Genomic DNA, 27,984 nt, shown 5'->3' on the forward strand with positions numbered 1-27,984 from the left:
CCGGCTCGGCCCGTTCCTGCTCCCCGCACCAAGTCAGGGGTGCGCCCGACAGCCCGGCTCGGCCCGTTCCTGCTCCCCGCACCAAGTCAGTGGTGCGCTCGTCAGCCCGGCTCGGCCCGTTCCTGCACCCCGCACCAAGTCAGGGGTGCGCTTCGACAGCCCGGCTCGGCCCGCTCCTGCTCCCCACACCAAGCCAGTGGTGTGCGTCGTCAGTCCGGCACGGCCCGTGCCTGTTCCCCGCACCAAGTCAGGGGTGCGCCCGACAGCCCGGCTCGGCCCGCTCCTGCTCCCCACACCAAGCCAGGGGTGTGCGTCGTCAGTCCGGCACGGCCTGTGCCTGTTCCACCGGTGGCTGGTCCGGCACCGGTCAGATGCTTCACGCCGGAGCTAGAGCAATCCGCTCCACCAGTGTGCAGTCCAGCTCCGGCCAGCGGGGCCAGACCGGACCAGGGGTACTTTGGGGGGTTGGAGAGGGAGCGGGGATCAGGCCCGGAGCCGGATCCGCCGCCTAGGCGGAGTGCCCATCCGGTCCCTCCCCTGTGGGTTTTGGTTGACGCGGTCGGAGTCCGCGCCTTTAGGGGGGGGTACTGTCCCGCCCTGGCTCTGGGGACACTGTTATGTTGAGCCAGGGCGTGTAGATCTATGGGTTTTGTTTCTATGGGTGTTTATTTCTATGTTGGCCAGAGTGACTCCCAATCAGAGGCAACGAGTGTCAGCTGTCGTGGGTTGTCTCTGATTGGGAGCCATATTTTAACTGTCTGTTTTTCATTCGGGTTTGTGGGATTTTGTTCGTGTTTGGTTTGTTTATTGACCATAGACTGTCACGTCATCGTTTTGTTGTTTTTGTCGTGTGATCATTTATTAAATAAATATGTTCACGTTCAACGCTGCGCCTTGGTCCTCCTCTATGTTAGACGTTCGTGACACAGCCTCAGAAATTGCAGCCCAAATAAATGCTTCACAGAGTTCAAGTAACAGACATCTCAACATCAACTGTTCAGAGGAGACTGTGTGAATCAGGCCATCATGGTTGAATTGCTGCAAAGAAACCACTACTAAAGGACACCAATAAGAAGAAGAGACTTGCTTGGGCCAAGAAACACGAGCAATGGACAATAGACCGGTGATCATTTGTCCTTTGGTCTGGAGTCCAAATTTGAGATTTTTGGTTCCAACCGCCGTGGCTTTGTGAGACGCGGTGTGGTTGAACGGATTATCTCTGCATGTGTATTTCTCACTGTAAAGCATGGAGGAGGAGGTGTTATGGTGTGGGGGTGCTTTGCTGGTGACACTGTCTGTGATTTATTTAGAATTCAAGGAACACTTAACCAGCATGGCTACCACATCATTCTGCAGTGATAAGCCATCTCACCTGGTTTGGGTTTAGTGGGACTATCATTTGTTTTTCAACAGGACAATGACCCATCACAACTCCGGGCTGTGTAAGGGCTATTTTACCAAGAAGGAGAGTGATGGAGTGCTACATCAGATGACCTGGCCTCCACAATCCCCTGACCTCAACCCAATTGAGATGGTTTGGGATGAGTCGGACCACAGAGTGAAGGAAAAGCAGCCAACAAGTGCTCAGCATATGTGGGAACTCCTTCAAGACTGTTGGAAAAGCATTCCAGGTGAAGCTGGTTGAGAGAATGCCAAGAGTGTGCAAAGCTGTCATCAAGGCAAAGGGTGACTTCTTTGAAGAATCTCAAATATAAAATATATTTTGATTTGTTTAACACTTTTTTGGTTACTACATGATTCCATATGTGTTATTACATAGATTTGATGTCTTCACTATTATTCTACAATGTAGAAAATAGTAAAAATAAAGAAAAACCATTGAATGAGTAGGTGTGTCCAAATGTTTGACTGGTACTGTACATTACTACCAGAACCACCTACTGTATACCTTACTACCAGAACCATCTACTATATACATTACTACCAGAACCACCTACTGTATACATTACTACCAGAACCATCTACTATATACCTTACTACCAGAACTACTTACTATATACATTACTACCAGAACCACCTTCTGTATACATTACTACCAGAACCACAATTTTCTCCTCCTAGTTTCTAATCAACAGAAGAGCTAATCTAACTCCTTACACGGCAACCTCCCTGGCCTGCCCTCACTTTACCTGCTGCAATCCCTCGAGTCCAGCAGGCCCATCCACCCCTATGTCTGTCACTCTGTCCCCACCTGGCCTTGCCTGAGTATCTCTCTGTCATTGAATAACCCCTCACCACTTACCTCTTTGCTCCCTGGGTCCTTCAGGCTGATTGTATTCATCTACAGCCATCCATAATAGGGATATAACATTTGACAGGAAGTGTAGCATATTGCACTCAACCAGTACCGGTACACTACGAGAATACAACCAACCTGATCTGCCATTGCTGCTGTGGATTACAATCTATTTTAAGGATGTTACCCAGTATTAATCTGGATTAACCCACTATATGGTTGTATGACTACTAGATGTTCACTCTCTTGGGAAATAGAGTGAGCAGGTGTGTATACCATACTCAAGGGCAACTGAACTTGCAAGTCATTTTTTTACGAGGCCAAATGTCAGTATTTCTTTCTTCAGAAAGAGACGAGAATGGATGAGGAGGAAGCGTTTTGTGTGTGAGGATTATACGTATTTCAAGACGCGAGGAAAACGTTCTCACAAAGGTGAAGTTTGTATTGTCTAGAAATAACATGACTCAAAGGAAACCCAGAAAAAAATGGCTTGAACAGGAAATAACATGAGCATGTCATCAATGTAATAATTCTAGATTTTCTTGGGCAGTTCTCAGCTTTTCTTGGACAGACACCTCTGAGATTCCTGCTGTCAGAGAGAGGCAGCCAGCCACGGCACATGGTAACCCCCCTAACCCCTTCACCCAGCTAATCATGTCTGGCAGGTCTACTCTCTCCCCCTCCTGTATCTGTTTAGCACACAGCGAGGCTGACAAACAGACAGCCACCAAGACCATCTGTTCCTCTCCTGTGGGGTTGGTTAAGCCTGGGAAGGAAGGATCTCCTGGTCTAATGTAGTCCTCCAGGCTTCCAGTTCTGTCAGCAGCATGACACTGAGGAGAGACCATGGGAGCTGGCATAGGTTTACATTTACATTTTAGTCATTTAGCAGACGCTCTTATCCAGAGCGACTTACAGTTAGTGAGTGAATACATTTTCATACTGGCCCCCCGCGGGAATCGAACCCACAACCCTGGCGTTGCAAACGCCATGCCCTACCAACTGAGCTACACAGGTTCTGATGAGATTACTTTGTGTAAATGAAGATTTGAATGTACACACACACACAGACACACACAGACACACACAGTCATTTACATCCATATGCAGGCAAGCACACAAACACGCATGCGCGCATACACACCCTTTGTGGGGGTAACTTTATCAAAAATGTAGGCATACATTTGATTATATTCACTCATATAATTTAGAAGTGTAGAAAATCAGTTCACCAACAGAAGGCCCTAGACTAGACCATAGGGCTCAGAGCTTAACTGTGACTGTAATTAAACTAGCTCCTAGCTAACTGATTCATTGAGGAGGACATTGATAAGAGGGGCCCCCTCTGGAAAAACAGGTACAAATTGGTGGCTAATTAAGTACTGTTCCTTACAGCTGGTGGCTAAGCTACTTGTCAGAGTGACTAATCACTCATGCCCCGGAGTCGACTGTATAAGTCTATTTTAAAATGGCTTTAAAATGTCAGGTGGACTCATAAGTCAAAAGGGTGCCGAAATTGGAAAGGTTTTCAACATTGGCCTGTAAAATGTAGATACATAGAAATGTATCCATAGAATTCATTTAGGCTACAGAAGAACAGCCATGTGCTCATAGTTAAAATAAGTCATTCTTATAGCTACTTAGATAGCCGAGAGCTTTCACTGCTGGCTAAAGCTAAACCTATTATTAAATGTCCATTCAACAGATGAACATGTTCAAATAGTGGCTAATACTGGAAGCAACAGGTTCTACTTACATAGATAGCGGCACTACAACAAATATAGCCTCAATTTGGAGTGCAGATCTGTCCTGTACAGTTTCAATTGTGATAAACATCCACTTTAACTTGTGAAATACAGCACAATTTGATATAAGTTAAATTGATGCAGTTGTAGGCTACCACCTTGTGATTTCGGTGTTTGTGATTGCTTTAATAAAAAAGTTGGAATACAAACAGCGAGATGGTCATTACACACCATAGACAGCGCATTCTACACACACAAGAGTGCGCAAATCAAGTTGGCGAACTTAGTATTCAATTAATGTTTCTAGACAATCGGATCGGACTCAACAGTCTTACTACACAGAGAAGTCTACTCACCGCTTCCAGGTCTTTAAAGAAGAAGTAATCCCGTAATATGCAATGGTTCTGAAATATCGGTTCTATTGCGCACAGAACATTTTCAAGATGCGCGTAGCCGTATTGTCTTTATTCTTCTTGCTGGCTGGTCTCACATGATCGTAGCTATGATCGTAGCTACTTGGCCGGTCTGTGGTGAGTTGGGATGGCTTGCACCATTGCAGTGTTAACTACGCATGGAGTTTGAGCATCTCCAGGCAACTCCACAGCGCCACTTAGTTTACCATTTCAATGGTCATGCGCCAAAGTGTTCGCCTTTCAATAGCCTGCGATAACTTCACATCCTATTCCTCAAATAGTGAACTACTTTTAGCTGGATATAAATAGCCTGCATAATAAGATAAATATGACAAAAAATATGACTTTGGTCTGAATTAGTGGAGTTATTTAGAATAGACTGTACAGTGTGCACCTCACCATCATATGTGACTAGTAGAATTATAGTTATGTCACCTGCCAGTGCGCAGGAAGTCAATAAAAAAAGGACGCAATTAACCCTAAAATTGCCAAGGGATCAACAATGTCATTATTTCGAAACCCTTTTTTTATCCTTCTAAAATTTAAGGACTTTGTCAAGTTACGGACAAAAAACATAATTAACCATGATTTCTGTGTTAAGGAATGAAAAACAATATACCTTGCATAGGCCTACTATCCAGCTAGCAACGATCACTCCAGAGGCACGCAGCCCGCCAGGGTGGTCACTCGCCTTGCGACAGCTTTTTTGCCCATCGCCTCACTCACGGCGGTGTACACTAGTGGGCGGCGTTCCTGATAAAAACGGCCAAACCAGGCTGTCATCTTGTGAAACAGTGGATGTAAAGAATCTAGCTAGCTAAACCCTTACAAAAAAAGATTGCAGTTTTGAAACTGCAGTAAAAGTGCAGTAACTGCAGTCGACTGTGGTATTTTGGACGCAGTAATTGCAGAATAACTGCAGTAAAAATAACTGTGTTCTTTTGGACGCAGTATTTGCACCATACTGCAGTTATACTGTACTCTAAGCACTCTGACTGCAATCTTTTTTCGTAAGGGAAGCATTTACTGCGAATTGGATGTACAATTTTGTAAGCTTGCCTTGCTGATATTTGCCATGCAATGCAGCTGAAGTAACGTGGCTAGCTAACTATTTTCTGTCTTATTGTGTAGTGAATTAGCTATAAAAATACCTGTATGCCTATGGATGTAGCTAGCTATGTAGCCGATCTGTGTATGGACCCTAAAATGTTTGGTATTAATATTAGTTCAGAACAGTGGTTTTAAATGCTTCCACCAGTTAATCATTAATCCCCAAGAAACTGCAGAAAATTACTGTTACACACATGACTGTTACATGTCAATATTATAATGTCAATATTAGCTAGCTAGCTATGAACCTCAGCTATCATAGCCGGTTGTATCAACTTCAAGACAGTCTGAATGGCATCAATGAAGCCTATGAATTCAGTAGAATATAATATAACTTTATTGCGCCAAGTCGTACATGTAGTTATTACCAAGCTTGAGTTCCCCCACATTGTAGCCTGTACATTGAATATATTCACTGATCATGTACTCTACCTTGACAAATAAAGCTATGGTTCAGGTATGAATGTATGTGAGACATTATTTTTCAGTCATATCCAATACCAGGAGTATCAACATCCTGTATTTGAATGATGCTGTGTCTGCATGTATGTATTACAATTGTACACTTCAACAGTGTTTACCAATCCTGGTCCTGGGACATCAGTGGTTACACATTGAACTCTACAATAGACTGGAACACATGATTTAACTAGTTAAAGGCTGATTTGTAATTCATATATACATAACCAGAATTTTAAAAACAGTACACTACACTTCCTATGCATCATGTATATACTCTAAAACACATGCATCTCAATATTTCATTTCCTTCATCTGCACTGATCTGAGGACACAGGATAGGTGTAGTATTTCATCAAACAAGATACTTAATTTCAACCAGTAGAGAATGTGAACTAATTCCAGTAGAGAATGTGAAACACTTTATTGAAAGAAGTTCATTATCCAAGTGTTATAAATACATAATACATGCATTATAAATATTATATAATTGTAATATTATAAATACAAGTTCAATCTGTACTTCAATGCACATCTGGTGTCCATTATAAAAACAGAGGAAGAAAGAGGAGGTGGGAGAGAGGTGTGAGAGTGTAAAAGACAGAAAGGGAAAGAGATAAGAACAGAGGAGCAGGGAAAACAGCATATGATTAATGAATTACAGTGCTACTAGGGAAAACAGCATATGATTAATGAATTACAGTGCTACTAGGGAAAACAGCATATGATTAATTAATTACAGTGCTACTAGGGAAAACAGCATATGATTAATGAATTACAGTGCTACTAGGGAAAACAGCATATGATTAATTAATTACAGTGCTACTAGGGAAGACAGCATATGATTAATGAATTACAGTGCTACTAGGGAAGACAGCATATGATTAATGAATTACAGTGCTACTAGGGAAAACAGCATATGATTAATGAATTACAGTGCTACTAGGGAAAACAGCATATGATTAATGAATTACAGTGCTACTAGGGAAGACAGCATATGATTAATGAATTACAGTGCTACTAGGGAAGACAGCATATGATTAATGAATTACAGTGCTACTAGGGAAGACAGCATATGATTAATGAATTACAGTGCTACTAGGGAAGACAGCATATGATTAATGAATTACAGTGCTACTAGGGAAGACAGCATATGATTAATTAATTACAGTGCTACTAGGGAAGACAGCATATGATTAATGAATTACAGTGCTACTAGGGAAAACAGCATATGATTAATGAATTACAGTGCTACTAGGGAAGACAGCATATGATTAATGAATTACAGTGCTACTAAACTTCATATTCTCTCAGTTCATCACAATTACATAATAGTGTCTCTAACGGTGTCTCCTAAACAGCCTTGGGCGGGTTATCTTAGAGCGGGTGAGGTGGCGATGATGGGACTGGAGGTTGGCATCCTCTCTCACATCAAAAGGATAATTGAATACCCCCCCATAGCTCTGGATAAGAGCGTCTGCTAAATGACGTAAATGTAAATGTAGCATGGGACAACAGCAGGATCATTTCAAGGATAGCATCACAAATGAATACATAAATGCCACTTGAAGCTTGATGATGACTTGATCATTTGAATCAGCTTTGTAGTGCAAAAATTTGCACCCCTTTGAGTCCCCAGGACCAGGACTGAGAACCACTGCTCTTCATTGGGACCTCTTCATCTGCAGACAGGCTTTCACAGCTCTCTGTATCTGAGGACAGAAAACCTCACAAGAAACAGACTTCATTATACTCAAATTAGACAGCACTGAATATTATGTTACTATTATCTCATTCCTCACTTCTAGGGACTGGAACTACACAAAAGTACCTGCCCTATCCAGAATAGCCTACTCTCTCCCCTTTGACAGTTGGGGCTGCTATCCTTTCACCCTCCTCCATGGCTGTTAGCTAGCTACCTACAAATGCATTTGGAGTTTGTTTTTTACAATGACGATAGCTAGCTAATATGAAGTTAGGTAGCTGGTGATATTGAATTCACTTAGCTAGCTAGCTATACAGTATGTAAAGTTGGCTAGATAGCTAGCTAGCTATGTTAGCAGTTAATTTGAGTTAGCCTGCACTGTACAGTAGCTAGATAGCTAATAATACCTCAGTTTATTTTACATTTTCAAAATGTATTTACTTACTTGAATAGGTTCTCTCAGCCATGTGGATGATTGGAAACAGGGCAGCAAAGTGTGTTTGTCACCAGAGAGGTTTAGAGCATATGACTATTTACCTTGAATAAATTCATGAAAGGAGAATGGATTAAACTATTTAACCATTTAATAACCAGACCTTCATACACATTTACTATGCTGAATTTTTTATGCACAACCAAACTATTGCTATATGCTGCCATATGCTGCCAGGACGCCCACAAGCGAGCCACTCTGGGCGGCTGAAGCGGCATGCGGCAATTTTCCGTGTGCCAGCGTACACAGGCCGTGAACTTTTTCACCACCTCCCATGCCACGTTCTCGCCTCCCAACGGTCCCCTTTTCACCGCTTTCCTTCCATCGAAAATGAATGGGAGGCGGTGTTTCACCACGTTGTTTCGACCCTTGTGTACACGGGCCAGCCAGCGGCATGCCTACTCCGTCACCACTTATTTTTGTTTATATATATACACAGTATATATTTATAGATTTGTATTATTTAAGGTACATTGGATGTCCATTTGGAAAAGTACTGTAAATGATTATGTGTGTGAAAAATATATCAGATAACAAGGGCCAGTCCTGGTCACCTGGATCCGCTGGTGATGACAAATCAAATCCAGTCAAATCAAATGTTAATGTCATGTAGGCCCTACTTCTCACACAGTTCAATGGCGACAAAAGTGACAGTAATCAAATAAGTAACATATACACTGAGTGTACAAAACATTAAGGAAACATTCCTAATATTGAGTTGACCTCAGAACAGCCTTAATTCGTCAGGACATGGACTCGACAAGGTATCGAAAGTGTTCCACAGGGATGCTGGCCCATGTTGACTCCAATGCTTCCCACAGTTGTGTCAAGTTTGCTGGATGTCCTTTGGGTGGTGGACCATTCTTGAAACACACGGGAAACTGTTGAGCGTGAAAAACCCAGCAGCATTGCAGTTCTTGACACAAACCGGTGCGCCTGGCACCTACTACCGTACCCTGTTCAAAGGCACTGAAATCTTTTGTCTTCCCCGTTCACCCTCTGAATGGCACACATACACAATCTATATCTCAACTGTTTCAAGGCTTGAAAATAATTATTTAACCTGTCTCCTCACTTTCATCTACACTGATTTGTGGATTTAACAATTTACATCAATAAGGGATCATAGCTTTCACCTGGATTTACCTGGTCAGTCTATGTCATGGAAATAGCAGGTGTCTTTAATGTTTTGTATACTCAGTCACAGGAGATTGGTGGCACCTTAATAAGGGAAGACGGGCTCGTGGTAATGGCTGGAGCGGAATAAGTGGAATGGTATCAAATGCATCAAACATATGGTTTTAAGAATTTACTTAAAAAGTTAAGAAAACAAGTGTAACACTGTCACGTTCGTCCATCGACGGGTCAGACCAAGGCGCAGCGTGATATGCATACATGTTTATTTGACTATTAAACACAACAACAAAACAAGAAACGAAACGTGAAGTCCAAGGTACACAAACAACATACCTAACACGGAACAAGATCCCACAACCCACTAGTGCCAATAGGCTGCCTAAGTATTGACCCCAATCAGAGATAATGAGCGACAGCTGCCTCTGATTGGAAACCACACCGGCCAACGTAAAATACACATACTAGAATATACAACATAGACAATACACCACAATGAAAATACACACCCTGACTCAACAAATAAGAGTCCCCAGAGTCAGGGCGTGACAGTACCCCCCCCAAAAGGTGCGGACTCCGACCGCACAACCTTTACTAAACAGGGTAGGGGTGGGCATTCCGCCTCGGAGGCGGATCCGGCTCCGGGCGTGACAACCACCTATTCTTCGCCTCCCTGTTGCGCCCCTGGTCTGGTCTGGACCTCGGCGCGCTGCTTCCCCTCTCCTTCCTCCCACTATACTCCAAGCCCTGTCTGGACCCTGGTGTGGGAGACCCCGAACCTGGAGAGGGGCTGACGTCTGGGTCCGGACTGGAGCCGCTGACCGGACCTGGACTGGACCCCGGTGGAGCGGACTGCTCTGGCTCCGGAGTGGAGCCGCTGACCGGAGCTGGATCAGGCACCGGTGGAGCGGACTGCTCTGGCTCCGGACTGGAGCAGGTTACCGGAGCTGGATCAGGCACTGGTAGAGCGGACTGCTCTGACTCCGGACTGGAGCTGCTGACTGGTGCCGGACCAGGCACCGGTGGAACGGGCACGGGTCATGCCGGACTGGACACACTCACCACTGGTCTGGTGCGAGGAGCAGGCACGGGCCGAACCGGACGAGGAACATGCACCACTGGCTTGGTGCGAGGAGCAGAAACAGGCCGGGCCGGGCTGGCGACGCGCACCACTGGCTTGGTGCGAGGGGCAGGAACAGGCCGGGCCGGGCTGGCGACGCGCACCACCGGCTTGGTGCGAGGGGCAGGAACAGGCCGGGCCGGGCTGGCGACGCGCACCACTGGCTTGGTGCGAGGGACAGGAACAGGCTGGACCGGGCTTGCGACGCGCACCACTGGCTTGGTGCGAGGGGCAGGAACAGGGCCGGGCTGGCGACGCGCACCACTGGCTTGGTGCAAGGGGCAGGAACAGGCCGGGCCGGGCTGGCGACGCGCACCACTGGCTTGGTGCAAGGGGCAGGAACAGGCCGGGCCGGGCTGGCGACGCGCACCACTGGCTTGGTGCGAGGGGCAGGAACAGGCTGGACCGGGCTGGCGACGCGCACCACTGGCTTGGTGCGAGGGGCAGGAACAGGGCCGGGCTGGCGACACGCACCACTGGCTTGGTGCAAGGGGCAGGAACAGGCCGGGCCGGGCTGGCGACGCGCACCACTGGCTTGGTGCGAGGGGCAGGAACGGGCCGGGTCGGGCTGGCGACGCGCACCACTGGCTTGGTGCGAGGAGCAGGAACGGGCCGGACCGGACTGCGAAGGCGGACTGGAGGTCTGGAGCAGAGAGCTGGCACAACCCGTCCTGGCTGGCTACCCACTTTCGCACTACACATGCGGGGCGCTGGCACAGGACGCACTGGGCTGTGCACGCGTACTGGCGATACAGTACGTAGAACCGGCGCAGGATATGCAGGACCGAGGAGGCATACTGGAGACCAGGAGCGTTGAGCCGGCACACCCCGTCCTGGCTGGATGCCCATCTTCGCACGGCACGTGCGTGGTGCTAGTACAGGACGTACAGGACTGTGCCGGCACACTGGCGACACAGTACGTAGCTCCGCATAACACGGAGCCTGCCCAGTCACACGCCTCCTCGCGTGAGTACGGGGAGTTGGCTCTGCTCTAACACTAGGCTCCGCCAACCACCCTTTTAGCCCCCCCCCAAACATTTTCTTGGGGCTGTCTCTCGGGCTTCTTCCTCGGCCGGCGCCTCCTGCGTTGCCGCTGCTCCTCTCTATACCGCGCCTCCACTGTCTCCTCCCAAGGACGGCGATTCATCCCGGCCTGAATCTCCTCCCATGTCCAGGCTGTCTGCTCCTGGACACGCTGCTTGGTCCTCGTTTGGTGGGATCTTCTGTCACGTTCGTTCATCGACGGGTCAGACCAAGGCGCAGCATGACATGCATACATGTTTATTTGACTATTAAACACAACGACAAAGTCCAAGGTACACAAACAACATACCTAACACGGAACAAGATCCCACAACCCACTAGTGCCAATAGGCTGCCTAAGTATGGTCTCCAATCAGAGACAACGAGCGACAGCTGCCTCTGATTGGGAACCACACCGGCCAACATAGAAATACACATACTAGAATATACAACATAGACAATACACCACAATGAAAATACACACCCTGACTCAACAAATAAGAGTCCCCAGAGTCAGGGCGTGACAAACACATTTAATAATATCAAAAGTTACTGTGAAGAATGGTCTTCAGAAACAAGTCCCTGAAATAGGCCTTATCCCCCAGTCCAGGATGTGGCGATGGCAAGACTGTTTGACAGAATGCAAGGTAGCATCTGCCAAATACCAAGCGGGAGGAAATTATTTGCTATCTGGGTTAAGCCTGTCACATGCTTCCCAGTTGGAACAGTTAGCATATATATTATGACAAAATGTTGTGACGTTTTGATGTTCGGCAGAGTTTTTTTCAGCTGTTGGAGCGCACAATATTTTTTCTTGAGGCAAGTCGAAGTTTGGTAGCCAAAGTCTATGCCTGTTTGTTGGTGATTGTACTACTCCTAGTAGGAGTGGGAACTATGGATGGGATTATTCAATGAAGTGTTTATTGTCATTCAACAAGAGATAATTCATTTTCATGCAAATTTTTTCACTTGAGAAATACTGCACCAAACATCTTAGTTAGTTGTAAAATTTCGCAACTAAGATCTCCTCGGCAAAAATGACAAAATTAATTTCCAGTGGTGGGAAAAGTACCCAATTGTCATACTTGAGTAAAAGTAAAGATACGTTAATAGAAAATGACTCAAGTAAAAAAGAAAGTCACCCAGTAAAATCCTACTTGAGTAAAAGTCTGAAAGTATTTGGTTTTAAATGTACTTAAGTATCAAAAGTAAATGTAATTGATAAAATGTACTTAAGTATCAAAAGTAAAAGTAAAAGTATAAATAATTTCAAATTCCTTACATTAAGTAAATCAGACGGATAGCCAGGGGCACACTCCAACACTCAGACATAATTTACAAACGAAGCATTTGTATTTAGTGAATCCACCAGATCAGGTAGTAGGGATGACCAGGGATATTCTCTTGATTAGTGCATGAATTGGACAAATGTCCTGTCCTGCTAAGCATTCAAAATGTAACAAGCACTTTTGGGTCTCAGGGAAAATGTATGGAGTAAAAACTACATTATTTTCTTTAGGAATGTAGTGAAGTAAAAGTAAAAGTTGTTACTTAAGTACTTTACACCACTGCAGATTTCTTGATTTATCGTAGATTAATTCAAACTATTTTGAGGAAGTGAATACTGGCTATGTTGTTGCTGCAGCATCTCAAGCAGGACAAACAGTAATATTGCCTTTTTTCAAGTTTTTCAAGCTAAGGTCCTTTAAGGGTGGATGCGAGGCACAGACGTTCGCTTCGCGTAGCTGAGATCTGGTAGGAGCAAATCGATCCGTGTATGCGGGCGCCTAAAGCTGAAAATGTGGAATCAATAGTCAACTTTGTGATAAAAGCACCAAATTTGGTACAGAGGTAGATGTATGTCGAGAGTCTCATCTTTCAGATGTAGTTGGAACTTAGTTATAGGCCATATTATCCAAAGTTAGAGCTAAAACTCCTCAGTACTGTATTTGTCCTGTCCTGTCCTGTCCTGTCCTGTCCTGTCCTGTCCTGTCCTGTCCTGTACTGTGTTGTCCTGTCCTGTCCTGTACTGTACTGTGTTGTCCTGTCCTGTATTGTCCTGTACTGTATTGTCCTGTCCTGTCCTGTCCTGTACTGTACTGTACTGTACTGTACTGTATTGTCCTGTCCTGTCCTGCTGTACTGTACTGTATTGTCCTGTCCTGTACTGTACTGTACTGTATTGTCCTGTCCTGTACTGTATTGTCCTGTCCTGTACTGTACTGTACTGTACTGTCATGTATTGTCCTGTCCTGTCCTGTACTGTCCTGTATTGTCCTGTCCTGTATTGTCCTGTCCTTTATTGTCCTGTCCTGTACTGTACTGTACTGTATTGTCCTGTCCTGTATTGTCCTGTACTGTCCTGTACTGTCTACTGTACTGTATTGTCATGTACCGTACTGTATTGTCCTGTACTGTACTGTCCTGTCCTGTCCTGTCCTGTACTGTCCTGTACAGTACTGTCCTGTATTGTCCTGTATTGTCCTGTCCTGTATTGTCCTGTACTGTACTGTACTGTCCTGTCCTGTATTGTCCTGTACTGTACTGTATTGTCCTGTCCTGTATTGTCCTGTCCTGTACTGTACTGTACTGTATTGTCCTGTCCTGTATTGTCCTGTACTGTCCTGTATTGTCCTGTCCTGTACTGTACTGTACTGTATTGTCATGTACCGTACTGTATTGTCCTGTACTGTACTGTCCTGTCCTGTCCTGTACTGTCCTGTACAGTACTGTCCTGTACTGTCCTGTATTGTCCTGTCCTGTATTGTCCTGTACTGTACTGTACTGTACTGTCCTGTCCTGTATTGTCCTGTACTGTACTGTATTGTCCTGTCCTGTATTTTCCTGTACTGTCCTGTAATGTCCTGTCCTGTACTGTACTGTCCTGTATTGTCCTGTACTGTATTGTCCTGTACTGTCCTGTATTGTCCTGTCCTGTATTGTCCTGTACTGTCCTGTATTGTCCTGTCCTGTACTGTCCTGTATTGTCCTGTCCTGTACTGTATTGTCCTGTATTGTCCTGTCCTGTACTGTATTGTCCTGTACTGTACTGTACTGTACTGTATTGTCCTGTCCTGTACTGTATTGTCCTGTCCTGTATTGTCCTGTCCTGTATTGTCCTGTCCTGTATTGTACTGTACTGTATTGTCCTGTCCTGTATTGTCCTGTACTGTCCTGTATTGTCCTGTACTGTCCTGTCCTGTACTGTACTGTATTGTCATGTACTGTACTGTACTGTACTGTACTGTACTGTACTGTACTGTATTGTCCTGTACTGTACTGTACTGTACTGTACAGTACTGTCCTGTATTGTCCTGTCCTGTATTGTCCTGTCCTGTACTGTACTGTACTGTCCTGTCCTGTATTGTCCTGTCCTGTACTGTACTGTATTGTCCTGTCCTGTATTGTCCTGTACTGTCCTGTATTGTCCTGTCCTGTACTGTACTGTCCTGTATTGTCCTGTACTGTACTGTCCTGTATTGTCCTGTACTGTATTGTCCTGTCCTGTATTGTCCTGTCCTGTCCTGTACTGTACTGTTCTGTATTGTCCTGTCCTGTACTGTATTGTCCTGTATTGTCCTGTACTGTACTGTATTGTACTGTCCTGTACTGTACTGTATTGTACTGTCCTGTATTGTCCTGTACTGTCCTGTATTGTCCTGTCCTGTACTGTATTGTCCTGTCCTGTACTGTCCTGTCCTGTCCTGTCCTGTACTGTGTTGTCCTGTACTGTACTGTACTTTAACACATTCATCCATTATGTGTAAGTACAGTAGCTTTGTTCCAGTTTTTCGCAAGTACTAATAAAATATTTGGTAGTGGTTGTACTATATGATACTCTAATTACACAAGTTGCTTTTGTTTACATTGTGAACATAGTCAATGTAGCTAGCTAGCTTCTGCTAGCTAGTAAATGTTGGTTCTTGACTTCATAAATCTTAATAAAAAATAACCAGTGGTGTATAGATGAGACCATATGCAACCAAAATCAACTTTATTTCTAATTATTTCAATACACAAGATAGAATAAACGCGCCCCTCAGCCATGGAGAATTTAACCTCTGCGATTCTTGAGCTTGGACAATGCCATTGGACGTGACGCAACGCGAGTGCAACACGGGCAGTATAGCAGCTTTCATTGATTTCAAAGGAAGCATTTCCTCAATGGCTGATAGCTGATGGCAATGCCGTAAAAGTCTGATGGCACCGGCGCCCATATTGTTGGCCATTTTAGGTCGTACCGGTATGTCAGATTAGCTCAATCGCTAATTTCTCAGCCTCTGAGTATCACAGAAACACAACACTATGAATGAATAACAGACACTTTTCAGTACAAGTGGCTATGGATGAAATTGATTAAAATATCTGTTCAACATCAAATTTGAAATGTGTGAAAATTCTAAAGAAATATATGCTTCTTTTGGGGAATTCAAACAATTTGCTTGTGTTACAAAAGGTTAATGAAATTAAAAGTGTTAATGCTTGAAATAATTTTTGCAACAAAAAAAAAAAAGACCCTAGTTGGCGCTTCTAAGCTAAAAATATGTTGGCGCTTTCAGGATGAATGATTCTAGGGACAGTCAGTCAGCGTCACCTGCACAGTATCTGTCTGCGCACACACAGCTTCAGTATTTTGACTGTATTTTCTATGAGGGTAATCCGCTCTCGTCTCTCAGTGACATTTGTATACTTAACCTCTTTCTCTTTTTAGGGTTTGATCTTTCAATGGCCTATAGGCTTCTTCACGTAGGCTACGTCCAGATGCAGGAAGTTAAGGGCCCACGTTCATAAGGTGTCTCAGCGTAGCAGCGCTGATCTAGGATCAGTACCCCTTGTCTATTCATTATAATGTAAAAGGCAACACTCATACTGAGATGCTTCATGAATACAAATGAAGGAACTGGTCATGAACTTGATCATGTTAGTGGACCACCCTCAAACAAGGTGTTACTGCATGCATCAATGAACAAAATCACTTATTTTTCTTTGAATATATTTTATTAAAAAAAAAGGAAACCCAACAATATTTTTTTTTACATAATGATCAAGGATTTTTATTATCGTAGTCTCTTTCATCAGTTTCATATCATTACAGAAAATGTATTGTAGTACAGCGTTGTTCAATGTCTCCTCATTGCTTAATAATAGTAATTTCCTTAGGAGTGCTGGTCACATATCTGTACAATATGGTTCATCTTCATATTCTTTTTTTCTGTACATTTTTTTGTGAAGTTGGTTAAAAAGGCTGTCAGCACTTAAAGAAGCTGTTTCTTTTTATTCAGTGTGTTTTCCCCCTTTCTCTTAGTCGATTAAAATAAAATATTGTTTTTGTTTTTCCCAGGTAACCACGCTCCCTGGGGGGGTCGGGGGCGGAGTTGCACCTGGTCAGGTGATAAATAAGGAAGCTTCAGGGTCTGGGCAGGTTGGTGGGTGGGTGACTGTCCCCCTCCCCCCTCTCTCCCAGCACCACCCTCATCCTTGCCCAGGCATTTGGCACTGCGCACATAAACAAGACTCACAAGATAAACAACAAGCAAAGCTCTTTGTGAAGCCATTATGATGCATACTAACGAGAGAAAAATAGAAGTGTGTGGTGTCACCTTTCAAGCGACACACCACAGAGGAAGTACACCTAGATTATACCCTACCCTCCTTCCTCTTACACGAGCACCGTGGGAAATCTGGAGTCTTCCTCAGTGTTTTTCTTCATATAAAAAAAAAAAACCAGATACTTTTTTCCCACTAAAATTAGAAAATAATATTTCTTTTTTTTTTGTCCTGGCAGGCACCTACAGCTCTATTAAAATGCTACTACTATTGATAAGGTCTAGCATTGAACACACAAAGCAATTGCAATGAAAGGAACAAAGTTGCCTTATAATCTAATAATGATAAGAAGAAGAATAAGAAGAATCATAATAATATATTACAGAATAAATCTCTTTTTATAATTAGATTTTTTTCTTTAAAAGTTATATTTTCTTTGTTTGAAATACTATTATAATCTTTTAAATTAATAATATTTTTTTTAATCATATGTACCTAGGTTTGTGATGGAGATGTTGACTATACCTCAACGTTATCCAAATCAAGAAAAACTAGCTGTGCCGTTGCATATTACAGAATAGTCAATGATATGTGGACATGCACCGTGAACCACCCATTCGAATCCCCTCTCTCTCTATGAAGCCATCTCAATGTCCCCCTTTGATGACATCATAGCCGACCGATAACCATGACGTCGACCACCTCTCCCTTGTGCAGCTCCACGTATTGCTCTGTTTTTGGAGGTAGCATCAGGAGACCGTTGGCGCTGCGCATGCTCATCAGCCTGCTGCTCACCTGGTTTCCTACAGGATGGATGGATGAATAGAGATAGAGATAGAGATAGAGATATAGATAGAGATAGAGGTAGAGAGATAGATAGAGATAGAGGTAGATATAGAGGTAGAGGTAGAGAGATAGATAGAGGTAGAGAGATAGATAGAGATAGAGATAGAGGTAGGGATAGAGATAGAGGTAGATATAGAGGTAGAGGTAAGAGATAGAGATAGAGATAGAGATAGAGATAAGAGGTAGAGAGATAGATAGAGATAGAGATAGAGGTATAGATAGAGGTAGAGGTGGAGAGATAGATAGAAATAGAGATAGAGATAGAGGTAGAGAGATAGATAGAGATAGAGGTAGAGGTAGAGAGATAGATAGAGATGGAGATAGAGATAGAGATAGAGGTAGAGATAGAGGTAGAGGTAGAGAGGTAGAGAGATAGATAGATATAGAGATAGAGATAGAGATAGAGAGATAGAGAATAAATGCACTTTAGGCCCTCTGCCAGTACCCAGTACAACACATGTCCAGGAGGATTAAACCCATGACAGTCAGGATGACCTCGCTACCACAGCATGCAAGGGAGTGAGAGCCTACTAATACTACACTGTCTAATACTACACTGTCTAGTACTACACTGTCTAGTACTACACTGTCTAATACTACACTGTCTAATACTACACTGTCTAATACTACACTGTCTAATACTACACTGTCTAATACTACACTGTCTAATACTATACTGTCTAATACTACACTGTCTAATACTACACTGTCTAATACTACAGTATTTAATACTATACTGTCTAATACTATACTGTCTAATGCTACACTGTCTAATACTACACTGTCTAATACTACAGTATTTAATACTATACTGTCTAATACTACACTGTCTAATACTACACTGTCTAATACTACACTGTCTAATACTACAGTATTTAATACTATATTGTCTAATACTACATTATTTAATACTACACTGTCTAATACTACACTGTCTAATACTACAGTATTGAATACTATACGGTCTAATACTATACTGTCTAATACTACACTGTCTAGTACTACACTGTCTAATACTACACTGTCTAATACTACAGTATTTAATACTATACTGTCTAATACTACACTGTCTAATACTACACTGTCTAATACTACACAGTCTAATACTACACTGTCTAATACTACAGTATTCAATACTATACTGTCTAATACTACAGTATTTAATACTACACTGTCTAATACTACACTGTCTAATACTACAGTATCCAATTGTAGTTCTTTATGCAATACAATATTACATGTAATACAAAACAGTGAAAATAGTCACAGCCAGAGGGTTTGTTAGATGAGAGGACTGTAGCTTACCCCTCTACAATTGCCCATGAACAAAGCCAATGACCAGTCCATTGAGAGTCCATTGAGCCTGTGACCACACATGCCGTATAGTATAGAAGTGTATCGTTCCTTATAGCAGTGCACAATAGAATAGAATATAAAATAATACAACAGAATAGAATGATATTCCATCAGTACCTGTGCTCTGGGCCCATGGCAGAGGCTCCTGGTGGTGCCATGTCAGAATGCAGCGGTGGTACTCAGGGCGAGGGTCCAGCTTCACGTCACATGACAACTACAGGAGACAAACACACAATCAACAGGGCTCATCATGACATGATGACCTCATCATGACATCACATCAGGGGGTGTATCCCAATAATCTCTCCTCCCTCCTGAAGTGTGCACTCGTTCACTACTCCCCACATATTTGTATTAATACGCATGTGTGAATTGGAAATGTGTTTTTTGCATATCCCAACTCCCCCTGAGCCAGCCTCGGAGAGTGAGGTCACGGCCTGGGTCTGCCATTATCAACGGTGACCCTGGAGCAATTAGGGTAAAGTGCCTTGCACAAGGGCACTTGGGCAGATTTTTCACCTTGGTCGGCTCAGGGATTCGAACTAGCGAACTGTCCCAAAACTCTAACCGCTAGACTACCTGCCACCCTAAATAACCATCTGGTCTGGACAGTAAAAACTCTGAAAGGATATACAGTAAATACACACAAACTCGCACGTACACACACACTGCAAACGTATCTGAGAGATTTCTCAAGTCAATGGGCCACATGGTCAAGTCATGTGGTCAGACAAAACTCCTGGCCTCTACTTCCAGGTAGACGGGCTCTTCTGGATTACCTTCTCAAAACGCATTGGAGGAGAAGATCTCTCACCTCTGACCTCTGACCAATGAATTTTGAGAGGAAAGCGTGGATAGAGAAAACAATGGAGGAAAGACACATTGCAAAAGATTGATGGAGTCCTGTGCCTTTGTTCTTACCCTGGCTTTGATGATGGTGGGCCGTGGGTCCAGGATCCCCTGCATCTTCCTCAAGGCGGGGATGACGAAGAGGTTACATGTCACCACAGCAGACACAGGGTTACCTGGGCCGTGGGGGGGGGAGAGAGAGAGAGAGAGAGAGAGAGAGAGAGAGAGAGAGAGAGAGAGAGAGAAAACAAGAGTGTGTTAGAAACCAGTCTGGAAATGAGTGTCTGATTCCTTCTTTCTCTTTACTTTACACACTACCTGGGAGGGCAAAGATGAGTTTGCGAGCACCGTCCATGTCCAAAGTGGCGAATGTTGTCGGCAGACTAATATGATGGGAGAAGAGAAGAACAACATGGTCATCAATGAACAATCCATCCTTCCACCGGTCCACCTGTCCATCCATCCCTCCCTCCACTGGTCCACCTGTCCACCTGTCCACCTGTCCATCCATCCATCCATCCATCCATCCATCCATCCATCCATCCATCCATCTATCCATCCACCGGTCCACCTGTCCATCCCTCCCTCCCTCCACCTCACCCTGGTTTCATGAAGACTCGTCCAAAGTGGATCTGGGCATGCAGATCAATATCCAGCACCTGCTTCAGATAGTCCTGAAAAAGAGGATCACACATTTTGGAGTATTCTAAAGTACATATAAACATTAGATGAAAACAGTTATAGTGTATGTGTACCTAAAACCCACATAAGACTTGTGCACCACCGGGGTGTATTCATCAGGCACCAAACGAGAAAAAAAAAACTCACTGAAACAGGAAGCGAGTATCTGGATCAGTATATCAAGAAAAAAATATGTACTTTTTTTTTGTTGCAAAATGTTTTTCGTTTTGGGCCTTAGAAATACAACCCTGTGCTGTGTGAGCCCACATAGTATTAACTCAACAATGTCATGTACGTATGTAAAATGTGTGTAAAATGTACTGTATATGTAATGAAATAGCTGTAAAAACAGAAATATCAAACACCACAATTCCCAATCCCAATAAATAAATATGATCCTGTTCTGTGTGAGATTGTAATTAATTCAACACCCCCCCCCCACATAGTATTAACACCACAATTCCCCACCCCGACCACAAGATGTCAGAATAGTGCAATGTCATGACCAATGACCATTCATACTCACTATTTGCTCACATACCTTCTCTCCCATAGACACCCCTCCAGAGGTGATGATAACGTCAGCGCGGCTGATGCCCTCGTTTAGGGCATTCAGCAGGTCGTCTGGGCTGTGGGGCCGATAGACAGAGAACAGTTACCAGTTACCATCACACACCATATATAGGGATATCAAATCAAATCAAATGTTATTTGTCACATGTGCCGAATAGTCTGCAAATAGTCTGGGTAGCCATTTGATTAGATGTTCAGGAGTCTTATGACTTGGGGATAGAAGCTGTTTAGAAGTCTCTTGGACCTAGATTTGGCACTCCGGTACCGCTTGCCGTGCGGTAGCAGAGAGAACAGTCTATGACTAGGGTGGCTGGAGTCTTTGATAATTTTTAGGGACTTCCTCTGACACCGCCTGGTATAGAGGTCCTGAATGGCAGGAAGCTTGGCCCCAGTGATGTACTGGGCTGTACGCACTACCCTCTGTACCACCTGAGGGCGGCCCGTCAGGATCCAGTTGCAGAGGGAGGTGTTTATTCCCAGGGTCCTTAGCTTAGTGATGAGCTTTGAGGGTACTATGGTGTTGAACGCTGAGCTGTAGTCAATGAATAGCATTCTCACATAGGTGTTTATTTTGTCCAGGTGTGAAAGGGCAGTGTGGAGCGCAATAGAGATTGCATCATCTGTGGATCTATTGGGGCGGTATGCAAATTGGAGTGGGTCTAGGGTTTCTGGGATAATGGTGTTGATGTGAGCCATGACCAGCCTTTCAAAGCACTTCATGGCTACAGGTTACCTTAGTGTTCTTGGGCACAGGGACTATGGTGGTCTGCTTGAAACATGTTGGTATTACAGACTCAGACAGGGAGAGGTTGAAAATGTCAATGAAGACACTTGCCAGTTGGTCAGCGTATGCTCGGAGTACACGTCCTGGTAATCCGTCTGGCCCTGCGGCCTTGTGAATGTTGACCTGTTTAAAGGTCTTACTCACATCAGCTACGGAGAGCGTGATCACACAGTCGTCCGGAACAGCTGATGCTCTCATGCATGTTTTAGTGTTACTTGCCTCAAAGCGAGCGTAGAAGTAATTTAGCTCGTCTGGTAGGCTCGTGTCACTGGGCAGCTCGCGGCTGTGCTTCCCTTTGTAGTCTGTAATAGTTTGCAAGCCCAGCCACATCCGACGAGCGTCGGAGCCTGTGTAGTACAATTCGATCTTAGTCCTGTATTGACGCTTTGCCTGTTTGATGGTTCGTCGGAGGGCATAGCAGGATTTCTTATAGGCTTCCGGGTTAGAGTCCCGCTCCTTGAAAGCGTCAGCTCTACCCTTTAGCTCAGTGCGGATGTTGCCTCTAATCCATGGCTTCTGGTTGGGGTATGTACGTACAGTCACTGTGGGGACGACGTCATCGATGCACTTACTGATGAAGCCAGTGACTGTTGTGGTGTACTCAATGCCATCGGAAGAATCCCGGAACATATTCCAGTCTGTGCTTGCAAAACAGTCCTGTAGCTTAGCATCTGCCCTCATCTGACCACTTCTTTATTGACCGAGTCACTGGTGCTTCCTGCTTTAGTTTTTGCTTGTAAGCAGGAATCAGGAGGATGGAATTATGGTCAGATTTGCCAAATGGAGGGTGAGGGAGAGCTTTGTATGCGTCTCTGTGTGTGGAGTAAAGGTGGTCTAGAGTTGTTCTTCCTCTGGTTGCACATTTAACATGCTGGTAGAAATTAGGTAAAACGGATTTAAGTTTCCCTGCATTAAAGTCCCTGGCCACTAGGAGCGCCGCCTCTGGATGAGCATTTTCCTGTTTGCTTATGGCCGTATACAGTTCATTGAATGCGGTCTTAGTGACAGCATCGGTTTGTGGTGGTAAATAGACAGCTACGAAGAATAAAGATGAAATCTCTCTTGGTAGATAGTGTGGTCTACAGCTTATCATGAGATACTCTACCTCAGGCGAGCAAAACCTCGAGACTTCCTTAGATATCGTGCACTGTTTACAAATATACACAGACCGCCACCCCTAGAGGGATAGATGAAAGGAGGAGATGGAGGAAGAGGATGAGGAGGAAGAGGAGAAGGGTGAGGAAGATGAGGAGGAAGAGGATGAGGAAGAGTAGGAAGAGGTGGAAAAGGAGGAAGAGGCGGAGGCAGAAGATGAAGAGGAGGTAATCTGGGCTGTGGGGCCAATAGACAGGGAACAGTTACCTGTTACCATCACACACCATAGAAGAGGAGGCGAGAGGAGGAGGCGAAGTAGGGGAAGGAAGAAGAATATAAAACGAAAGGAGAGAAGAAAGAGAGAAATAGGAGTAGGAGGAAGAGGAAGATGGTAGAGATTGAAGAGATAAAGGGAGGAGGAAGAGGAAGACGAACAGAAAAAGGAGGAACAGGGAGAACAGGAAGAGGAAGAGGAGGATCGTAAAGACAATAAGAAAGAAGATGATGAGAGAATGAAGAGATAAAGGGAGGAGGAACAGGAAGAGGAGTGTGAAGTCCTACTTGTCTCCCACGATGCCCAGGTTGATGGTGGGATATCCGTGCTCCTGGATGGTGGCGAGCAGTGTGGAACGGTTACTGTCCCTGATCTTTCCAGGGTGGAGGTCGTCCTCAGGGTTTAACAGCTAGAGACAGCAGGGGATGTGTTCGTTAGGCACCAAACAGAAGAAAACAGCCTGAAACAGGGAGGGACTACCTGGATTTGTCCAATAAGAAACACTCATTTTCATTTTCTGTTGCTAAATGTTTTAAAGGCCCAGTGCAGCTGTTTAAAAAAAAATCTAATTTCTGGATAACAATTAAGTAACTTACTGTAATAGCTTGCTATTAAAATGGTCAAAAAGAAACAAAAAAATATTTTTAACAGAAAACTTTCTCAAGCAAGAATTTAGATAGACCTGTCTGGGAGTGGTCTGAGTGGAGCGGGGAAGGGCACCAGAGCGTTGCATTATCCACAGTTAGGATTGTGGTGCCCGGATCAATCCACCAGAGTGGAGGGGCTTAATGGGATATAAAACCTATAAACTAGCTGTTATTAGCTGAGAGGTTTGGAACTCTCTGTCTCACCTCGTTGCCTGTGGACATGACAGCCACCACGGGGAACTTCTGCACCTCCACCTCAGTGACTCCTACGGTGGCCAGCAGGCCGATCTCAGAGGGGCCCATGTGGGTTCCCTTAGATAGGACACACTCCCCACGCTTGATGTCATGACCTATGGGCCTGGAGGGGAGGGGAGACAAGGACGTTTAACAGGAAGGTTAAAGAGGGGGGGTATGTATTCAGAGGAACATCGAAACACACTTTCACACACTATTACACGCACACACACAAACACATGGAAGCAGGCTAGCACGCACGCACGCACACACACACACACACACACCGGATGTCTTGTCCGGGACGGGCCTGTACGAGGATCCGCACCTCCAGCTCCTCTGTGCCCTGAGAAGGACAAACCAACATACCTGTAAGGAGCTATCACACAAAATCACCTTCACTATTGTTATCACCTTCCCTACTGTAATCACCTTCCCTACCGTAATCATTTCCCCTACTGTAATCAACTTCCCTACCGTAATCATTTCCCCTACTGTAATCACCTTCCCTACCGTAATCATTTCCCCTACTGTAATCACCTTCCCTACCGTAATCATTTCCCCTACTGTAATCACCTTCCCTACTGTTATCACCTTCACTACTGTTATCACCTTCACTACTGTTATCACCTTCACTACTGTTATCACCTTCACTACTGTAATCACTTTCACTACTGTAATCGCCTTCACTACTGATATCACCTTCACTACTGTTATCACCTTCACTACTGTTATCACCTTCACTACTGTTATCACTTTCACTAATGTAATCACTTTCACTACTGTAATCGCCTTCACTACTGATATCACCTTCACTACTGTTATCACCTTCACTACTGTTATCACCTTCACTACTGTTCCATTCAAAACATCCTCCCACCAGCCCTGCCTGGCCACACTGCAAAGTCCCAGGACCCCATGAACTTGACCCTATACACTGGAACTAGGCCCTATCTCCCTTGGTAGAAGCAGCAGTAGTTAGGTCCTATTGCACTATTGCTTCCCTATGGGCCATTCTGGCTCGGACAAGGCTTACTTCCTTACTTGACTTACTTATCCCTCCTGAATATATCTGTGTTATTATTACACCGTACCTCTATAGATCCTCTTAAGTCCCTCTCCATATGGCTAAGGGTTAGGGGTCAAAGGTGAGACTTACGTCCTCAGACTCGCGGAGCAGCTCTGTGTCCTCCACCTGCACCACAGCGTCTGCCCCACAGGGGATAGGAGCCCCCGTCGTCACCCTCATCACCTGGCCCGGCATCACTGTGTGGGTGGGCTGCAGGGAGAGAGAGAGAAAGAGAGAGACTGGTGTCAAATACGCACACATACATGCAAATGTACAGACACAAACTCACACGTACACACACACTGCAAACGTATCTGTGGAATGTCCCTCTAGGCCAGGGGTTACCAAACCTTTTTAGCCCGTAACCACATTTTAATATCAAAAAGGGGTTTGATTACATAGACAAAGTGATGTAATCAAAGGCTAATGTTTACTTTTTTACAGTTTTTTACAATCTGAAGGAAATATGGTTTGAATTGACTGAAATCCATCCGAAAGGTATTGGGAAGTTCAGAAGATCATCAGGCAATAATTTGGTATGATCTTCTGTATAGAAAGGAATATCATCGATGATGATGTTTTTCCCCCAGGCTGATTTAGAGTCTGGTCTTATCCATTCTGTTCTAATTACATTTAAATTTGAGTCATTTTGCAGACGCTCTTATCCAGAGCGACTTACAGTTAGTGAGTGCATACATTTTTCATACTGGCCCCCCGTGGGAATCGAACCCACAACCCTGGCGTTGCAAGCGCCATGCTCTACCAACTGAGCTACAGGAGGCCTGCGTGGCGTGAGGGCATTGTAGAAGGAAACAGAAGACACATACTTGTTCTTATCTTTCAGTGACGGGATCCTAATATTTTGTAGCTTAAATCATTCAGAAGATAAAGCCACATTTGTAGGAAGAAAACAGAAAGCGCTCTCTTTCTTACAAACGCATCTAGAGGCTACCGGGGGGTTACTGACGGATTTGTATTTATTTCTCTCGCGACCCCATTTACAAAGAAAGCGATCCCTAGGCGCTCTTAGAATCAGAAAACGTTGGAATGTTTATCATGTTGGCCAAGACATCAAACCAACCAAACAATCACAGCAAGGCAAACACTTAGCAACGGCACAACAACACATCTCATCATACATACAACAGGTGTATTAATGTGTCAGTGTGTGTGTGTGTGTGTGTGTGTGTGTATGTGTGTGTATGATACTGTGTCATGTGTCAGTGTGTGTGTGTGGGTATGTGTATGATACTGTGTCATGTGTCAGTGTGTGTGTGTATGTGTATGATACTGTGTCATGCGTCAGTGTGTGTGTGTGTGTGATACTGTGTCATGTGTCAGTGTGTGTGTGTGTATGTGTATGATACTGTGTCATGCGTCAGTGTGTGTGTGTGTGTGTGATACTGTGTCATGTGTCAGTGTGTGTGGTACTGTGGTATAATAAGCTTGGGTTGGCGGTCCACCTGCGTTGGAGTAGGCTGCTGGGTAATTCAGTAAGCTGAGTCAGTATGGTATCGCTACGCTAAAGGGGTGTGTTCCTAACAAACAAACACACACCAACATCTGTCGGTCTGACACAGTCTCACTTCAATATACAACGTTTGTCCAGGGGGGAATGTGAGGGAAGCCAGTTGCTTCACCTGTTTAGACAGTGTGTTTGTGTATGTGTGTGTGTGTGTGTGTGGGGGGGGGGACCTGTTCTCCAGCCTGGGACTCTCCGATGATGAAGCGGTCGCCTGGGCCATCAGCCGCTAAAAAGGAAGACATGTTTTAATGTAATGACATGAGTTTGTATGATTATGCTGCTGTGTGTGTGTGTCATTTAGTTGACTGTGTGTTTCAGTGCCTCCTGACTCAGAACAGAAAGGACATATCAGCAGTACAGTACTTACATTTTAGTCATTTAGCAGACTCTCCTATCCAGAGCAACTTACAGTTAGTGAGTGCATACATTATTTATTTTTTATACTGGCCCCCCGTGAGAATCGAACCCACAACCCTGGCGTTGCAAGCGCCATGCTCTACCAACTGAGCTACACGGGGGCCAATATGACCTGAGACTGAGTACAATGTGTGTGTGTGTGTACATTGTGTGTGTGTGTGTAGGCTACAGTGCACCACAGTACAGACCTCTTACAGCATAACCATCCTTAACAGAGGCAGGGAAAGGAGGCAGGTTGTCTTTGGCATAAACCTCCTGAGCCAGGACTCGACCCATCCCATCTAGAGAGAGAGAGAGAGAGAGAGAGAGAGAGAGAGAGAGAGAGAGAGAGAGAGAGAGAGAGAGAGAGAGAGAGAGAGAGAGAGAGAGAGAGAGAGAGAGAGAGAGAGAGAGAGAGAGAGAGAGAGAGAGAGAGAGAGAGATTAAAAGAGAGAGAGAGCAGAGGCAGAGATAGAGAGAGAGGTAGGAAGGAAGGGAGAGATATGGAGAGAGAATGAGGGAGGGAGAAAGAAAGGTAGAAGGAGAATGTAGAGAGAGGAAGAGCAGGGAGAGGGAGAGGGAGAGGGAGAGGGAGAATCTGATTCAGATGAAGATACGGAGAGACATGTGCCGGAGGTGTGTGTGTTAG

At 44.6% G+C, this 27,984-nt stretch overlaps 2 protein-coding genes across 17 annotated transcripts in view; both read right to left on the bottom strand.

Moving 5' to 3' along the window:
* LOC121548495 (protein PALS1-like) overlaps positions 1 to 4,565 on the bottom strand; it is a 28,301-nt gene extending 23,736 nt beyond the window's left edge. Inside the window, exon 1 of the mRNA XM_041859948.2 lies at positions 4,359 to 4,565. The gene's annotated coding sequence lies outside the window, so the exon portion shown is untranslated. The remainder of the gene's footprint in view (positions 1 to 4,358) is intronic.
* An 11,891-nt stretch (positions 4,566 to 16,456) lies between these two features.
* Positions 16,457 to 27,984, bottom strand: part of LOC121548493 (gephyrin) — a 166,354-nt gene continuing 154,826 nt past the window's right edge. For 6 of the 16 annotated variants that reach the window (XM_041859935.2, XM_041859940.2, XM_041859942.2 and 3 more), the window contains 12 exons: positions 27,545 to 27,637; positions 27,110 to 27,165; positions 25,505 to 25,624; positions 24,633 to 24,691; positions 24,316 to 24,469; positions 23,752 to 23,873; positions 21,265 to 21,376; positions 20,658 to 20,731; positions 20,373 to 20,440; positions 20,130 to 20,233; positions 19,326 to 19,422; positions 16,457 to 17,809 (listed from right to left, as the gene is read on the bottom strand). In XM_041859935.2, coding sequence (XP_041715869.1) covers positions 17,676 to 17,809; positions 19,326 to 19,422; positions 20,130 to 20,233; positions 20,373 to 20,440; positions 20,658 to 20,731; positions 21,265 to 21,376; positions 23,752 to 23,873; positions 24,316 to 24,469; positions 24,633 to 24,691; positions 25,505 to 25,624; positions 27,110 to 27,165; positions 27,545 to 27,637 — 1,193 coding nt within the window. In that variant the 3' untranslated portion in view covers positions 16,457 to 17,675. The remainder of the gene's footprint in view (positions 17,810 to 19,325; positions 19,423 to 20,129; positions 20,234 to 20,372; positions 20,441 to 20,657; positions 20,732 to 21,264; positions 21,377 to 23,751; positions 23,874 to 24,315; positions 24,470 to 24,632; positions 24,692 to 25,504; positions 25,625 to 27,109; positions 27,166 to 27,544; positions 27,638 to 27,984) is intronic. The other 10 variants (XM_041859946.2, XM_041859947.2, XM_041859939.2 and 7 more) reach the window with 5 other exon arrangements.

The sequence above is a fragment of the Coregonus clupeaformis genome, chromosome 33 (genome assembly GCF_020615455.1).
Source record: "Coregonus clupeaformis isolate EN_2021a chromosome 33, ASM2061545v1, whole genome shotgun sequence".
NCBI lineage: Eukaryota > Metazoa > Chordata > Actinopteri > Salmoniformes > Salmonidae > Coregonus > Coregonus clupeaformis.